The sequence below is a fragment of the Malus domestica genome, chromosome 09, assembly GCF_042453785.1.
Source record: "Malus domestica chromosome 09, GDT2T_hap1".
Lineage (NCBI taxonomy): Eukaryota > Viridiplantae > Streptophyta > Magnoliopsida > Rosales > Rosaceae > Malus > Malus domestica.
In genome coordinates, this window is record NC_091669.1 from 10513528 (window position 1) to 10532820 (window position 19293).

Here is a 19293-nt window from a genome sequence, read left to right on the forward strand (position 1 = left end):
ATATAAACCTACCAAAATAATATATAAATTTACCAAATACATACAAAAAAGAAATATGAATGTACCAAATACGTACCAAGAAGATATATAAAGTAATGTACCAAATATGTACCAAGGAGAAATATATGTTTAATCAAGAGGAAATATATGTACCAAATATTTTTTTTTAAAATAAATACCAAATACATACAAAAAAGAAAACAAACATACCAAATATGTACCAAGAAGATATATTAAGTAATGTATAAAATATGTACCAAGAAGAAATCTACGTTTCATGTGTAAGTTGAAAGACTTTTTATTAAAATTGAATACTACAATATTTATCTACAAGATTTTAAGAGTTTTGAGATATTATCTAAGAAAATTAAAAGGTATATTAAATATAATGCCAAGTCGCATTCATGGGTATTTTGAAAGACTTTTTATTGGAATTAAATTCTACAATATTTATCTACAAGATTTTAGGAGTTTTGATGTATTATCTAGGAATTAAAAGGTATATTTATATAATGGCAAGTTGGGTAATTTAAATTATAAAAAAGGCTACTTCTAATCCATGTGGCACCTAAATTGTAGGAAAATGTTAATCAAAACTTTAAAAGGCATAAATGTTTAATCTCAAAATTTAAACCTAGGCATTTGTATCAAAATCCCAAATGAGTCTATATGAACATAATTTTTTACCAATCTAAGTTAAAATAATTGAGACCCCCCCCATATAATTATCAGCGGCAATAATTAATTGAATTAATTAAGAGTTTGTTCAGGCCTCTACGTTGACCGTTTTGGATGGGGAAATTAATTGAATTAAATAGAAGAAACACACTATTTCGTCATTTTTTTGACAAATTTATCAATTCAAAAGTTGACTCTGTGTGAAACCTCTTGTTATCCTTTTCTTCTACATATTATGTCGACATTCTTTCGACACTTGGAAATTAAAACACCGGATTTTCCTAACAGCTCAATACACTTGTTTTTTAATGACAGTTTGAGTCTTTCTCAGAAAACCAAGTTGCCTTCCTAAACAAAACCTCCATAGAATGTCCTCATTGTTTCTTCCCCATTAACCGTAAAATCATGGTTGATCGGCTATAAGGTTATAGGTTGATCAGTTCATGGTCTCATTATTTCGTTCATTCTTTTTTCGTTAATCCTAATTCTTTCCCTTGAAGTCACCAATCCCAAATCCTCCCAGTCCATCTCGATCATGGGGCCATATCAATCACACCGAAGACCTTTAGAATCTCCTATATAAAGTGCTACCAACTTCAAACGTTTCTCTCCCTCTCATACCTCTCTTGATTTCTCTTCATTCTCTTACGATCACTCCTTTTCGTTGAAGTAAGATTCTCCACTCATCTGTTTTGTGCTTTTAAATTTTCGACCGCCTTTTTTTGTTATAAAGTAGCGTTTCGAACCCTGAATTTCTAGTCTACTTTTTCTTGGAGTTTCGTGGTAGGTAATTTTTTCTGCGATGAGCAAACTTCGACAGCATAGTCGTTTTGCATTCTTTTGCCTCCTCTTCATACTCCCCACCTTAGTTTTCGGAGAGTGCACCTGTGAAAAAGGAGAAGGGGATGGGAACCGGAACAAAACTGAAGCTCTAAAGTACAAAATTGGGGCGATTGCATCCATCCTAGTCGCCGGTGCAGTCGGTGTTGGTATCCCAATTCTTGGGAAGACCATTCCGGCTTTACATCCCGATAGGAACATATTCTTCATCATCAAGGCCTTTGCAGCCGGGGTCATATTGGCTACTGGGTTCATCCACGTGCTCCCGGATGCTTTTGAGAGCTTGACGGACCCGGCTCTTAAGGAGAACCCATGGGGGAAATTTCCCTTCACTGGGTTTGTGGCCATGATGGCTGCCATTGGGACTTTGATGGTGGATTCTTATGCCACTTCTTATTACAGCAGGTCTCACTTCAAGAACAACATTAATGCAGACGAAGAGAAGGCCCAAGAGCATGAGGGTCACGTGCATGTTCATACTCATGCAACTCACGGCCATGCTCATGGAGCAGTTGACACTTCGCCCTCAGCAGAACTTCTTAGGCACAGAGTGATTTCACAGGTAATTTTCTTTTTGAATATTTATTTTTTTGTGATTAGTGGTGATTTTTTTTAATTAGTTAATTAATTTTGATTTCTGTGGCAGGTTTTGGAGTTGGGGATTGTTGTGCATTCTGTGATTATAGGAATTTCGTTAGGTGCATCTGAAAGTCCTAAAACAATAAAGCCTCTTGTAGCTGCCTTGTCTTTCCATCAATTTTTCGAAGGCATGGGACTCGGTGGATGCATAACTCAGGTAATTTTTTGCCTATAACTATTGATGCCAATATGTTCGTACCCAACTTGGTTAGAGCCAAAAAACTCAGGATGTTGATCGGATATTATTTTTTTAATGTTCTTTGTAGGCGAAATTCAAGAATCGAGCTGTTGCAATCATGTCATTGTTCTTCTCTCTTACAACTCCTGTTGGGATTGGCATCGGAATTGGAATATCAAATGTTTATGACGAAAGCAGCCCGACTGCACTCATCATGGAAGGCGTTTTTAACGCGGCATCAGCCGGTATCTTAATCTACATGTCCCTTGTTGATCTGCTAGCAGCTGATTTCATGAACCCAAAAATGCAGAGAAATGGAAGGCTTCAAGCTGGAGCTAACTTATCTCTTCTTCTCGGCGCTGGTTGCATGTCTTTGCTGGCCAAATGGGCTTAAACTAGTTCGTCAATCAAGGATATTGTCCATAATTTTTTGTTTGCTTCTCATTAAGTTTTCTTTCGTCTTTTTTTTTCCTGAAGTTTTGTGTTCTCCTTCTCCAAATTTGCATCAAGTTATTAATTCAAACAGTGGTTATTTCGTGTAAGAGAGTTTCTTTGCAACTCAATGCAAGAGTGGTTATTTGCTATACAGTCAAACTTTTAATCTGAACCGTTAATCTAGTGGATCCCTTTGCTATGCATGTATGCATCAATGTCAACACCCACCAGTTCTTTTCTAATTTCTACCTTGAAATTATGATAGGTGGAAAATGCAAAGCAAGTTTCTTTTACTGTGCAAAAAATCGGTCCCCTTATTTCCCAAGTGAAGGTAAGGTCAGCAGAAATCTTCAAGGAGCGATTGAAAATCTACCAAGGAAAATCCAACTAGTAAAAAGCAGAAAAATAAATAAAATATTTTAAATACTCTTAAGAGGAAATGACATGGAGGATTGAGATGGTCATTTTTGGCTAAACTCATAATTCCACTTTCAAAACTCCAAACTTACGATAATAAGTGCTGACTCATATACAACACCTTTGCTGTTTGAGAATCCCAGTTTTTTTAAGGGGTCTGAGAAGTGCTTTTATTTGATCATGTGTTTGTTTTGTTGAAGGGTTCTGAGAAGTGCTTTTGTTGGAGCGTATGTTTGTTTTGTTGAAGGGTTCTGAGAAGTGCTTTTGGGTTGTTAGCTCTTAGGGATAACAATTCTAACCATTAAACCCGATAACAGTAGATAACCTTCCGAATGGAATGGAATAGATTTAAGTATGAAAATTTGGGTATAGTTTGGGTATAGGGAAAAACCGTGAATATTATTCGGTTATGGTTTTGAATATGATTATAGGGGTTCCTAATCTGTATCCGTACCCGAATTTGACCGAATAATATATAATATAATTAACATATATATATATATATATATATATATATACATATACATTATTCATTGAATCCATTAACTTGAGAATAAAAAATTACATTGTGTGAGTTGCATTTTGTAAGAAAGTTCAAAAAGTTTTGATATTGATCAAAATCTATAAAATTTAATAGTATTTATGTGAGATATCAAAGATCAACCAACATTATCAATGTTTAGCTTTAACTAAAAATTATTGAAAGATATTAAAGATTGTAAAAAACATTATATTTGAAAGATATTAAAGATTGTGTCATAGAAGATTAATACAATTCATTGCTATATTTAATTGATACTTACATAGAATATTATATCAACACATTCCACTTAAGCAGTTTTTGTGATTTTCGATTGACAGCAGTACTTATATACAAAAGATTATGAAACTTAAAAAGTTATTTACATGAAAAAAATGTTAAGAAATATTGTGTCATTACATTGATAAATATGACAAAAATTGTTCAATGGAATACCAAAAGCTCCCTCCAGCACTCTTGATTGTCAAGAAATTAGTTTAAACCAATTCAAGGACCAAAACTCTAAATAAACCAACAAAATTATTTGAAGATGGAGAATCACAGAGCTAGCTTAGGAACCAACGAAGATCTGCAAAAGCAAGATATTTGAAGATGGAGAATCACAGAGCTAGCTTAGGAACCAAAGAAGATCTGCAAAAGCAAGTTAAGAGATCATTCGTACTATAGAAGCAAATTACATAATAAAATTAAGAGAGCATCATATTACAAAAGCATAATAATGTTCATTTCCAGATGTAGTACGAAAACCTATTGTTTCATTCCACTTCACATGATTCACAGTTTTTTTTTTTCAACCCACAAAATTTAGAGTTTAGTTCAAAGAATTTGATCTGATTATTAATATTCACACGGAAAAGATAAGACTCAAATGAACTGGGCATTTGAGTTCACTTTCTTATATATAAACGTAGCAAAAAGCCAAAGTTTTCAAACTGTATAAAACGTAGCAAAAAGAAAATGGGTTAGTTTCTTCACTTTGTTCCTCCTTTCTTCTGATACGTAGGTGCTTTGACACTTTGCAAAGGGAGGAAAGGAATGCATATTCTACTTTACCTTCTGAGTAAGCACTTGAAAGCTCTTTTTGAACTCTTTTGTGCTCATCCTAATTTTGTGATCGCTCAATTTCAAGTGTAGCCTCTCTTTTCTATGAGAGATTCCACTGCAGCCTGATAGGCATATTCAAACATTTAATAATCTATAGAAATTAACTAAACTCAGCAATTTCTGTCAAAGCTTCGCAATAATCTAATTCAATTACTCTTTCTATCTTTTTAATAAGATCCCTACAATCAAATAAACATAATTATTCTAGTAAACACATTCGAACTCAAACACATAAAGATGTTATTCATACCCATATCGTCGCATTGCCGCAATGATCTTGAAAAATTAAAATTAATAATAATCGTTCAAATCATATTACAATATATCACAAACTATGACATCTGATAATCAATAAATGTAAGAATATTTAAAATGAATTCAATTCACTCCAAACGATGATATTATATGTTCACATATATATTCACAACAACCAAAATTCAGTTTCTAGCCACTGGGATAAAAATAAGAACAGAAAAATTAATTTGAGCACACATGAACATCGCATAAAAATCATAACAAAATCCAAAATAGCAGGATATATAACAAAAATGATAATAATTTAAAAAAAAAAAATTAAATCAAAAGTTTAAGACTAACTCGCAGGAAACTGTGAGAGTTAATTTTTTAGGCAAAAATTTTCTTTAAATACCGATTTCATGCAATCCAGGAGATCAATGCTTAAACCAGAAAAATTTCTTTAACCCTGATTTTTAAAATTAAAAGCATCAAAACTTGAACAAAGAAAAGAGAACCCAAAAACCAAACCCAAAACAAATATGTCGGAGAACTCACCCGGAAACCCAAGCATTTATAGGTTTAAAATTTCTTCAAATCAGAAGCCAAGCTTTTCTGGATATAAAATTTCTTCAAATCAAAACAGGATTCAACATAAAATTGAAAATAAAAAAGGTGAGAAAGAGAGAGAGACGAACCTTCTAGTGTGGGGAAGGAGTTCCGGGCTTGAGAGAGAGCTCAAGAAATTTGTTCTGAAAGCAAATGGAAGATCAGAACAATAAAAGGACTAATTAGAAGTTAGAAAAATGACTTAGGCAGTTGAAACCACTGATAGCATATTGTAAGATTAATAAACACACCAAATTAGTAAACTATTGAATAAATTTCGAATATTAGTTAAATAAAACACATAGGAATTGAATTAAATTCCAATTAAATCCCAAACAATTATATGGCATAGATGAACTTAAAATGAAATCAGTAAAAGTGGAGAAAGGAAATCGACTTCAACCACACAATTACCAGAGAGAGATACCCAATTGTTATTCATAAATCTGCAAGATAAAAAACATAACTATGTACTGACCTTAGAACCAAATTGTCTGATACATTGAAAAAAAAAAAAAGAATTACAAGAGTGGTGATTGTAAATATAACAGCTGTCATTACCATGAACCTGAAGCATTAAAAAAAAAAAAAAAATCTTAGCAAAAGATCGAAACTTGAAAGTATACAGGATATAGCGAATGAATATCAAAATTACCTATGAGCTCCTTTTAGCTGAATAACCAAGCAACCTCAATAAATTCTTATGGCGAACATGGCCATTCGCTTACACTTCAACCTTATACTCCTCCCGTTCTTAATACGCTGAACTGGAGCACAATTTCTAATGGCAGAGTTAGGCTGCTTAGCTTCAATACCAATGCATATTTAAACATCCAAATATACTTTATCAGTAAGATTAATTACCTCAAGTGGTTAGTCCTTTGATTAGCCGACCCCACTTAGTAGGAAAAGGCTTGGTTGTTGTTGTTGTGGTTAGTCCTTTGATAGCAAAAAAGTTTATATTGCTAATGAGTGTGGTTTGAGGCTAAACTTTCTGCGATAAAAACCAGACAATAATATTTTAAAACAACTCAAATTATCAAATATTGCTAATCACCTTGCTAATTAGAGAGCTGATGGTAGGCTTATCTTCCTTATTTCCAGCCAAGTGAAAGTTAAAACCGACAACAATATTGCCGTCTTGGGGACCTCGGTGGAGTTCTCCTTCTGGAGCTTCCTCCATGTCGACTACTGCAGATAAATATAAAATAAAATAAAAAATCACATTTATAAAATGAATATCTAATTATATTTAAGAAGGCATAATAAATGATGGGTAGTATTGAAGCCAAATACAACATACCTTACGCGGGCAGTTGTGCGCATTTCTTGAGCAGTTTTTCTATTCTCCTCAGCAAACACAATTCTTATCTCACGCCCACCAATAACTGTATGATTCAACTGTTGCTTTGCTTCCACTGCATCCTCACCAAAACGGTACTTCACAAACCCAAAACCCCGTGGTTCCCTACGAATTGAAAGTAAAAACAGTGAGTCAAAATAACTTCAATTTGTGCTATCCAGAAAATTCACAAATATGTCCACTTTCAAAGAAATATCTATTCCAGAGTGCAAGTTTTACACCATTAAACCACAGCAGAAAAGAAGAATCATATTACATCTTTAGGATAATTAACACTATAACAATCAAGAATGGCATACCCCGTGTAGTAATTCTTTGGAAGATACACATCCTTTACCGGGCCAAATCGCTCAAATGGGATCCTAAGATCTTCTGGCCTGCATAAACAGATAAACAATGAATAATTAATTACATACCATCCAGTAAAGAAACACAGAGCTAACCAAATTCCTGCTAAACTTCAACACATATTAGATTTGGGAAAAAAGAAATTTCAAAATCTAACTATCAAAAATTTTTACTTCCTTTGTTCTTGGGGATCATCACAATTTTTCTTTTCCTGAATTTGAACACACCTGCAAACTTAAATCAACGCTCTTAGTTTTAATCCAAAAATACTTAGCAACAAAATACAATTTTATCCAGAAACTAAATTAATAAAAAAAATACACACTCACACACAATGGCTGGGAACTTTTCCAAAATTAACATACAAACAAAGGATGTAGAGAGAGAAGCAAAATCTTATACCTCCGAGAAAGATAGTGCAATAAAAAAGCATGCCGGAAAATATAAACCAAAATATGACAATAAATAAACCTCTTCAACAATTCGGATTGGCCAAAACTCTAGCCAGAAGCCAAAATCTGTCTACAAAACCTCTACCTCAAGTGGGCAAACTCCCAAAATAATATGAAAATTACCCAAATCCATACACCCTTCCAAAACCCTAGCAATCGATATAAATTTGAAACCAAAAATAATTTCAGGAAAATTAATAGATAATCAAATTTATTGAGGAAATGAAGAGGGTAACCTACTTTCGATGAACTTCAGTGAAGAGGAATTTGGAAAACGTCGCTGAGTCCGGTGGTTGAGCAATTTTTGGTTTCGATTCGCAGTGGAGCAAGAATGAAACGGTGGAGGAGGGAATGAAACGTTGGAGCAAGATTGAAGCGGTGGAAAGGAAGGAGCGAAAGCGTGAGAGAAGAAAATTAAAAGGGAATGAAAAGGTGAGAGCAACATTGAAGCGGTGGAAAGGAGGATGAACAAAGAGTCGAGGAGAGAGATAGAGAGAGGGAAAAATCGGAAATCTACTGTAGAAGAAACAGTAATCTGAGTCTAAAAGGACACAACGGGAATTAACTTGAATGTTACTCTTTTAGTATATGTACAATTTGCTCTACAAGATCCATTCATTAAATCATTTTATACATCAAATATTTAATGACTAAATTAATATTTACTAAATTATCATGCATCATTGGGCGAATATATTTTTTGTATTGACGAAGATGTATAAAACTGTTAACCGATAAGGAATCCATCATCTGATGAGTATAGTTATAGATAATACCTGATTGTTAATTTGCAGTTATGAATATAGTTAATTTTCGTAATTATGGGAATGAATATAACATTTCTGTTCCCAAACCAAAATGTTGCCATCCTTCTCTTATGCTCCAGCCTGCTTAGGGTCTCCAAGCAACAAAACATGGGACGAAATAGCAGGGGGTGCATAATTTAGTAGTGCTATATACACAGATCATGGATGAACCCAATGTGTTTGCTTGCTTTCTCATCATGATCGATGATAATGGATATAGGAGGTTCATGAATTGATGTGAGGGGAAGGAATGTCTATATTGTTTGGGAGCAAACTCCAGTCGTATATGAAGGGCATGGATACAAGTTATGCCTTGGAATGCAAGATAGTCGAATCTGCTCTGTCCTATTAATCGACATAGAAAGTTAGAGAACGTCAGGCTTTATGCAGAGAATCATAGTACTTAGGTAGGAAGTAACTTAACACCAAATCAATAGAAGTGAATTCCTTGGATTCGACCATACAATTGCTTGGTGGACACAGCCAGATATGATGCCAACATAATCTATTAGGAAAATATGTTTTCAGTTCACAAATGAATAAAGTTACACTTTGAGTATATATATGTAAGTTGTGTAGGCTAACTATATCACAACAACTTTCTAACTAAGAGAAATATTATCATAACAAACTAATAGTTTTCCTTAACCTAAGTATTATCCCTAGAAGATGAGTTACAATATTGCCCTTATTTGTCACATCCCTGCCCGGGCCCCCATCACATCCCGGGTTCGATTCCACCGTAGCACGATATTGTCCGCTTTGGATCCCGAACGGTCGCCCTGCTAGCACTGGGCCTGGACCTGGGTCGGGATGTGACAATTTGGTATCAGAGCCACTTTGTCATTTGGTGCGAGTGTCCCTACCCGAGCCCCCATCACATCCCGGGTTCGACTCCACCGTAGCACGATATTATCCGCTTTGGGTCCCGAACGGTCGCCTTGCTAGCACTAGGCCTGGGTCGGGATGTGACAATTTGGTATCCGAGCCACTTTGTCGTTTGGTGCGAGTGTGCCAACGAGGACGTCGGGCCCCTAAGGGGGGGTGGATTGTAACATCCCACATCGACCAACGGAGAGGGGGTGATGTGCCTTATATGTACATGTCCACCTCCTATAGCACGAGGCATTTTGGGAACTCACTGGCTTCTAAGTTCGTCGGAACTCCGAAGTTAAGCAAGTTTGTGCGAGAGCAATCCCAGGATGGGTGACCCACTGGGAAGTTCTCGTGTGAGTTCCCAAAAACAAAACTATGAGGGTGTGGTCAGGGCCCAAAGTGGACAATATTATGCTACGGTGGAGTCGAGCCCGGGATGTGGTAAGGGCTCGGGCCGGGATGTGACAGGGGCTGATGTGCCTTATATGTACATGCCTACCTCCTATAGCACGAGACCTTTTGGGAACTCACTGTCTTCGGAGTTCGTCGGAACTCACTGGTTTCGGAGTTCGTCTGAAACCTTTGTAGAGCTCATGCATGTTGTGTTGATTTCAAATTTTCGCTATTAATCACTCAATTTTCCACAAAACATTATTTTTGAATTTTCTTGAAGAATTTAGTGTCTAATTTGGAAATCCCATCCACTAAAATGTATAGATTTCTCAATAGATTGAAGGAAAAAGACGGTAATTTTTTTTATCCATCTCTTCATGTATTTTATTGAAATTTTTAGTGTCTAATCAGAAAAACCTAATAGAAACCTTTTCCTTTTAGCAAAACCCATCTCCTAAAATGTCCAGAATTTTGCATGACTTGCAGCAAAGATATGGTAATATTTGAAAGACTCTGAATTGCTAATAGATTCACTTTGTTTGGTATTTTTAGAAATTCGAGTCATTGGAGGAAGAAATTGGTTGCTTGACTACACCCTGATATTTACTCAAAGCCTAATTAGTTATTTACATTTACAATTTATTTTTATAAAGCTTTCATGCTTGGATTTTAAATATCTTAGCAATGACCTGGTGGTGTGGTGTGATAGTTTACTTGACTAAGTTGATAACTTTTTATGACTCGAGATGTGAAAACCGATTTTCAGTATATTTGATTAGAGTCAAACTTTGCAGGCAGGGTCATCCCAGAGAGCGTAATCTACAGTTATGGAACTATCCTGTTGGACCTCTTGAGTGGAAAACATATTCCTTTAAGCCATGTACGTTGACTTACATTCCTTGAACCTTTACGTTAGTCTTCTTTCAAGGATTGTTTTTATCTCTTCCCTGTGAATTTATTGACATTTCCTAATTTTCTACTGTGTTGGTGCATTATCTCAAGATTCCAAATATAGGCTCGAATTATGTTTTAGGATCCTACTGCTTTAATTTTCATTACCATTCTATGAAGCTCCGATCATTTTGAATGTTTTTGGCTTCATTGTATATAATATGTATTTATGTCCTGCACTTGATTTATTATTTTGACATGGTTGGTATTATTGATATCTCAAATTCAACAAGTAACAATTGGACTCCATGAACAGTATAGGTTCATTATGTTTACTCAAAACACTACTTTTATGTTGAATATTTTTGTCTTTTATGAATCTTCCTGAGCTCAAATTGCACTAAACCCGAACTTTTTTAGGAATATAAAGTTGGAAAATAATTCTCTTTAGTTTACTGCTTTAAAAACAGAAATAGGTTTCGTGTTATCCTGAAGTCATTGGTTTGCCATTTCTTTGTTTCGTGTGATACATAGTCCCTCTAATTGTTCATATTGGTTGGTTAAGGTGGCATCTCATGTTTTAATGAGCCTCCAAAAATACACTTTTGTGGTTCCAACCATGCTTTATTCTCTCGGAAAGGCATGTGCCACATATTTTGTTCCTTATTGTAAATATGTATGTAAATAGTATTATCTATTGTATATATATTTAGAACTTTCATCATGTTCTTTTATAGTTTTAAAGCCTGCAGTATTGCGTGGACAATTTTTTTTAGGATATACTATGTTCATGGTGTCCCATTGACACAAGTAACTACCAACTGCCACTTTTATATGAATCTCAGTTTCTTTTAACAATACAATATTGATGTATCATTAAGTTGTGGTTTTAAAACTAATCGACCCGACATTAGATATATCTACAAACCAAAGACAAAAAGTAGAGAACCGAAATCAATCATGCAGATGCACCAATTTCCTTCCACTACAACTATAGTCATGCCATAAATATGGTCATGCCATAGTGATTCGATAATTCTAGTCAACATAATATTATTCATAGCTGTAAATTTAATTAAGACAACCCGTAAGATTTATATTGATTTCCTAATTCTCATCGTTACGTCATTTCCTATAAACATTAATTCAAGGGTAAATATCAGTTTACTACCCTCAAGTTTCATGATTTTCAACATTTGGTACATCAGGTTTTTTTCGTCCTAGAGTCATACATAAAGTGTTAATTTTGGGACAGTCTCATACATCCGTTAGTCAAATTGTTAACTCTGTCGTTAATTGATGACGTGGTGCCTATGTGGACAATGACTTGGCGCCACATGTCATTAAGGGATCCATGTGGAAATTCAAAATTAAAAAAAAAAAAATTTGGTCCTCTTCTACCTCTCTCGACATTTTCTTCCTCCCTTATCCCTCCATTCTCTCCCCTGCACCAACCCACCAAACCTTCCTCTCCTCTCCTCTTCGACTCGTCATACATCCACCCTTCCCCCTCCATCTTCAACTCCACCCATCCACCCTCCCCCCTCCATCTTCGACTCCACCTATCCACCCACCCTTTCCCTTCCATCTTCCCCCTTCATCTTCGACTCCACCTATCCAACCCACCAAACCCTAATCTGCATTGTGCCCACTCTATCCGCTCGCCCTTTCTTCCCCCAAAACAGTAATTTGTATTTTCTTAATCCCAATTTCCTAATCATCTCAAAATTTCCACATTAATTCATCTCTTAATTTCAATAATCTGTAATAATCCCCAAATTTAACTGCAGATCGTACAACGTCGTTCAAGTCGCGAAACCTTCTCGAGAAACCCTTCCTCTTCCTCGGCAACTTCACCGTTTAATTCACCGACGCCCAAGACAGAGACGGGGACCAATTCGACGTCCTCTTCGACCCCCTTGGCATCTCGACGGCTTGGAGGAGCCCATCATACGATCTGATGGGCAAGCTCGAGCAGGTCGAGCGCGAACTCAGGCCGATGGTGTCGGCGTTGGTGGCTAGCACAAAGGACGAGCAAAGAGGGAGAAAAGAAAGAGGGGTTGGTTGCTGGATTGGATGAAAGGGTTCGAGAGAAAGCTAGGAGGGGGCGGTGCCGACGAAGGAGGAAGGATCGTGGCTTTCTGCTTTCTGTGTTGGGAGAAAAAGAAAAAGGTTCAGGGAGAGAGAGAGAGAGAGGGAGTCCCTACCCTCTGCATCTTCTGCAATCGCGAGAATGGGGTGGTGAATGAAGGTTTGGGTTGGGAGGGGGGACACGGGTAGACGAGAAGATCTGGGTGTGGGTGAGAGGGTAAGCACGAGGGGATTTGGGGAAGACGATCTAGGTTTTGCTTTTTTATTTTTTTATTTTTATTTTTAACTTTTCTTTAAATAATTATTTTTTTTTAATTTTTAATTTCCATGTGGATCCCTTAATGACACATGGCGTCCAGTCATTGTCCACATATACGCCACATCATCAGTTAATGGCACAGTTTGATTAACGGATGTATGAGACTGTCCCAAAATTAATACTTTAGGTATGACTCTGGGACGAAAAAAAACTTGATGTACCAAATGTTGAAAACCACGAAACTTGAGGGTAGTGAACTGATATTTACCCTTAATTCAATTACGGCAGTCATATAGAAAATTCATTATTAGATATATGGAAACTAAACAAATATATGTATATATCAAAGAAAAGACCCACTCACAAATCATGTCGTAGAGTCGAACCCGCCTCACGGGTATCGAAGTTCCTTGCGATGCATTTCACCTAGAAACGATACCATTTATGTAATTCTATAATGTACTAACGTATAAATGCGTTTTCGTACAAAGTTCGGCTAATAAAGAAACTATTTTAAAATGATCGAATTTTGGAAAACAAAGGGCGGATTCGGATTCGGCATGTTGAGAAACCTAAGGAGAGACATCGAGTTCCTCCACGCGTCACCGCATGCGTCGCCACAAGGTGGCTGCACTAGCAGCCACGCGCCACCATGCTGTGGTTTCCCATATGCCTTTTCCACGAAATCTACAGTTTTTGTAGATTGTAGGGTTGGCTTTCAGAGCTCATTTCGAGCTCGATTTTCAACCAAATTCGATGATTTAAAAACCAATGTGAAGCTAGAAAATGTAAGGAACAAAACTATACCAAAGTGGGGCCAAATTAACGTCGGTGTTGGCCTAAACATGGCTGGTCAGTCATCAGAAAACTGGAGGAAAAATCCTCCCAGTGTGTGTTCTTCATCAAATCATCCCCCAAACTCATTTTAAGGTTAAAACAACATAAAAGCTTCAAAATAAGAAGGATTTGAGGGTCTCGAGGCTCACCATGGTCGGAGAAAATGAGTGAACACTGATAAAAGTCACTGTGCAGTTCCATTTTTCCACTTAGGTGTTCTGAGCAACTGGGAACAAGGTTGGTGGTCTTCCGCAAGGTTAATGGTGATGATATTGGTTTGGTCGTGAGGTTTGTCGAAGTACGGCGATGTGGTGGTGGTGCTGCTTGGCTCCATTGTTTTTTACAGAGAGACGAGAGGGATAGTTTGAGGGAAAGAGATAAGAGAGAGATAAGAGATAAGAGAGAGATAAGAGATAAGAGGGAGAGAAATAAGAGATGAAAGAGAGAAATCCATAATTTCTAGAGAGAGGGGACACGGGACAGGGTAGGAGTGGAGTGTGGGCCTCATGTGGCTCACAAAACAAGCCACAAAATATCTATAAACATGAAATTACCAAATCACCCTTCACGTTCGTATATCCGTAAAATCTCCATCGTGGCTCCAAATTCAATTTCGCTTGCGCCCACACATTTGTATTGTTGCATACTACGCAAATGCGCTAAAATAATGAGTCATACGTCTCTCTAAACGATGGTCAACGAAAGTCAAAATCCTTGCCTATAGGGGCATTTTCGCCTATTCCCTTATTTAATTAATAAAATCGTAAAATTAGGGACGGGTTGTTACAATCTACCCACCTTAAAAAAATTTCGTCCTTGAAATTTGAAATAACTTGTCGTGCATAAAATACTTAAAGATAGGAAGAAAATATATATAAATAAGAAATTAAATTAGAGCGGTTGCATAAAAGAGAATGTCATTCCGTCGTGATTAGATTGCAATGATTCCTCTTTCATGCCTCCAAACTCAAACTTTTCTCTACGTGTGCGACAGACAACACGCTACAGATTGACCTAGGTATCTATCTTTTCTTAATTCTTTATTTTTCTTCTTTCTAAGGTCAGAATCAGGCTTTAATGCCTTAATCTGAAGATTTTTGGTATTGTAATTAGATTCAATTTGGGAAATTAAATTAGAAATTGCGGGTTTTAGTGTTAAATCGAATTAAATCAAATTTTAGGGTTAGGAATTAGGAGCATATATTTTCTAATGTTGCAAAGAACACACTTCACACTCATTGATAGAGACGTTAAAGATTTAGACAGAAACATGAAAGATGATAATGCTAATGGTGTCTCCCTGCGTGGTGAAACGTCAAGATCAAGCTCTTTAACATTACACTGTATTGCATTGTAGACCCACACTATGATGAGAAATCTCTCATCACAATCACAGTTTAATGTTTAAAACAAAGTTTCATTGCATATTTAGCTCTGCATCTCCAGGTTCCAAGTTCGATCTTGATCTTTGTAGATTTGATTGGGTTTTACTTTTTCGTTTTCTTGATTTTTCCATGGAAAATAGGATGATTATGAGAAAATAAGTTAGTTTTCTTGGTTTCACTGGTTTAACTTGTGCTTGGGAATTGTATTTGATAAGTGGTCTATTTGTGTTTTGGTTGTAATTCTACACAGAGTAAATGACCTAAGAGTACAAACTTAAACTCAACATCCATTCTTTGTGGTTACAGTATGAGCAGGTATTTGTGTTTTGTGTTTTTTTTTTTTGTTGTGTTTACCTATTAACATTTACCAACCGCATCCAAGTGTGCATATTTTGAAATGGTAACGGCTAATGAACTTGAGGATTTTCTTTTGTAAAAGAACCCTTTATGCTTCACCATGTGTTTCATCATGTAACTGCTAGCTATAAGAAGGAACCCGTAATGAATTATTCTTTTGAACTTGTTGAAATATAGAAGGGTCTCTTTAATAATCACCAGCATTTAGTTTCTCTAATCTCTAGTTCTAAGTGGAGCCAATTTCCGGGGCTAATTAGTTTCGTGGTATATGGTATAGAAAGAAAATACTGATTTCAAAATTCAATTGGCTCTTACCAAGAAGATTTAAAGGTCATAGTCAAGCTATTCTTCATGCCTTTATGCTCTAAAATGTGCAGAGATTTTATATTTTTGTAGAAAACAAGTTAGAGAGAGAAGGAGAAAATGTAGAGAGAGAGAGAGGGAGGGAATTGTGATAAATGGTTTTCATTACTTGATAATGTTATTACATTAAAGAGTATATATAGACCTTGGCTTTGTAAAACAGTACCCTTAACTATAACTATGACTAATTACGTATTATACCACTACTCATCTCAACTAACACTTTACTATTATAACAAACTAATAGTTTTTTATGCTGAGGTATTTGCCTCAATACACCCCCTCAAGTTAAGATTGGACTCAGCAAGAGTTCCAATGGGAAGCTTGGATTTTAAGTAACAAAACCTGTTTTTGGATAGAGACTTAGTGTAAATATCAGCCAACTGATCTTCACTACAAACAAACTGAACTTTGATAAGCTGTGCAAGAACCAACTCTCGAATATAATGATAATTGATTTCGACATGTTTAGTTCGGGCATGAAAAATAGGATTTGAAGCAAGAGAGATAGCTGAGATATTGTCACACCATAAAGTGGGAATATTACTGAAAGAGAAGCCAATGTCATGAAATATTTTGCATATCTAGGTAAGCTCAACAGTTGTGTGTGTCAAGGATCGATACTCAGCTTCTATGGAGGATCGAGCTACAATAGCTTGTTTCTTTGCACTCCAGCTGATTAGGTTTAAACCAAGAAAAACACTATAACCACTAGTGGATCTGCAATCAAACGTGCAACCCGCCCAATCTGCATCTGAGTATCCAGTGAGATGAAGTTGACTCTTCTTAAACCAAATGCCTTAAGAAACTGTTCCTTTCAAATATCGAAGAACTCTTTTAGCAGCTTGCATATGTTGTTCACTTCGAGCATGCATGAATTGGCAAATTTTATTCACTGCAAAGGAGAGATCAGGTCTTGTCCAAGTCAAATATTGAAGACCACTAACAATGGACCTGTAATCAGTGCGATTAAACAGAAGAGGACCACTGTGATCAAGCTTGGTAGAACTGAGATGAGTGCAACAAGGTTTAGAACCTTCCATATTGGTCCTTTTGAGGAGATCAAGGAGATACTTACTTTGGTGAAGAAAGATACCCTCAGGTGTTCTTTGAACTTCCAGTCTTAAAAAATAGTGCAAAGGCCCCAAATCCTTAATTGGAAAGACAACACTCAATTTCTGAATAAAAGATTGACATAGGGTAGTGTTGGGACCTGTAACAAGTATATCATCCACATATACCAACACTATTACCAAGGCAGGTCATTTGAAAACAAATAAGGATGCATTTAAAGAAGATTAGACAAAACCAAATGTGTGTAGAACCTGAAATAATTTGTCAAACCAAGCCCTGGGTGCTTGTTTTAGGCCATAGAGGGACTTTCTCAATTTACAAACATGGTGAGGCATTGAGGGAGTAATAAAGCATGCAGATTGCTCCATATACACATCTTCTTTTAAATCACAATGAAGAAAAGCATTGCTGATATCCAATTGATTTAAAAACTAATTGAATTGAACTGCAAGAGATAGAAGAAATCTTATGGTAACTGGTTTAGCTATAGGACTAAATGTATCTTGATAGTCAATACCAGCCTGTTGATGAAATCCCTTTGCTATAAGGCGAGCTTTATATCTGTCTATAGTGCCATCAGGTTTCTTTTTAATTCGAAAAACCCACTTGCATCCAACAACATCCTAAGAATTCGAGGCATGGACTAAATACCATGTACCATTATATTGCAATGCATTGAATTCTTTTTGCATTGCAGATCTCCAATGAGCATATTTAGATGCCTGCTAGTATGTATTAGGAACATATTCAAGATCAATAGAAAGGGGATGTTTGGTTGTTGAATATGCCTTGAGCTTGTATATTCCAACTTTTGATCTTGTGACCATATGATGAGTATTGGCAACACTAACAATTGGAGTAGAACCAGATAAACTAGGAGTTGAATCACTTTGAACAGGATGGTTAGTAGAAGTAGATGTAAAGAGACATTGTGAGATCCAATGTGAGAACTGGATGACATATTAAGTGCAGGACCATCTGGAGTAGCAAATGTGGGCAAAGAAAATTGCAAATCAACTGATGGTGAGCTAATAGAAGCATTGGGAACTGATGATAGCTTGGTGTACTTGTGAAATGGATAGGTGCCTTCATCAGAAAGGACATGTCAAGATATATAAATCCTACCAGTAGAAAGTTTTCAACAAATTAAATGCATTGAAAGTGAACTCACCCCCTGAATCTGTACGCAAAGTCTTTATTTTATTACCAAGAAAGTTTTCAACATAAGATTTGAATACAACAAATGTATGAAAAGCTTCAGACTTAGCTTTTAAAGGAAAGAACCAACTATACTTGCTGTAATCATCAACGAGTAACATGTAATACTGAAAATCACTAGGTGAAACACTGGAGGCAGGACCCCACAAGTCACAATGAAGCAACTCTAAACAGTGAGTTAATGAAGAACTAGAACCACAAAAAGAAAGCTTGTGATTCTTAGCAAGAGCATAATCAGTACAAAAGAAATCAACAACAGATTTTCCTTGCAATGCTACTTTATTACTAGACAAGATATTTCTAAAATTTTTCGAAGAGGGATGTCCCAGCCTCTGATGCCAAACTTTGACAGGAGCTTTGATACTCATGAAAGCTGAAAGAAATGTAAAAGTTGAGCTGGATGCTTGAATAGGATAAAATCCATCCTTAACCAGACCCTGCAAAAGCATCTTCCTCGAAAAAATACGATCCTTTATAGTGGATCCATCAGGGTCAAGAGTTAATGCACAACTATTATCTTTTAAGAATTGGTAAGCAGACAACAAATTATGGGTCATGTGAGGAACATGTAAGACAGTGCTGAGTTTAAAATAACCATGATGAGTATTCAAAGATGAATGACCAACATGAAAGATGGACAAACCTTTACCATTGCTAATATAGACTTTATCTTCACCGGTATAGGGAGAAAGAGTTGAGATATTTGCAATATCATTGGTAATATGTGATGTGGCGCTAGAGTCAATCAGCCAGGATGGATTCGATTTAGAAGAGTAGTGAGCACAGAAAGCAACCAACTTTGCTAGTGGTACTTTTCCAAAGATCTCAGGATTCATCCAATCAAAGCAATCAATGGCTTCGTGGCTAGTGGAACCACAAATTTGACAGGAAAATTTAGAACCTGT

General features: G+C 36.1%; 2 protein-coding genes across 3 annotated transcripts; one reads left to right on the top strand and one right to left on the bottom strand.

Moving 5' to 3' along the window:
* Nucleotides 1-885: 885 nt before the first annotated feature.
* On the top strand, nt 886-2877 carry LOC103421267 (zinc transporter 8-like). 2 transcript variants are annotated; one of them, XM_029108134.2, is made up of 4 exons: nt 973-1347; nt 1455-2080; nt 2165-2314; nt 2424-2877. In XM_029108134.2, exons 2-4 carry the CDS (start codon nt 1481-1483, stop codon nt 2727-2729), a joined length of 1056 nt encoding a protein of 351 aa, XP_028963967.2. In that variant the 5' UTR covers nt 973-1347; nt 1455-1480; the 3' UTR covers nt 2730-2877. The 2 variants fall into 2 exon arrangements, with proteins under 2 accessions (XP_008357510.3, XP_028963967.2); XM_008359288.4 differs by having other exon boundaries at nt 886-2080.
* A 1191-nt stretch (nt 2878-4068) lies between these two features.
* On the bottom strand, nt 4069-12392 carry LOC139187767 (uncharacterized). Its single transcript, XM_070804348.1, has 10 exons — nt 12264-12392; nt 8079-8416; nt 7560-7613; nt 7338-7415; nt 6979-7143; nt 6733-6866; nt 6540-6614; nt 6331-6456; nt 5765-6243; nt 4069-5681 (listed from the first exon to the last, which is right to left on the bottom strand). The coding sequence occupies exons 1-6, from the start codon at nt 12390-12392 to the stop codon at nt 6791-6793; spliced, it is 840 nt and encodes a 279-aa protein (XP_070660449.1). The 3' UTR covers nt 4069-5681; nt 5765-6243; nt 6331-6456; nt 6540-6614; nt 6733-6790.
* Between the last annotated feature and the right edge of the window lie 6901 nt (nt 12393-19293).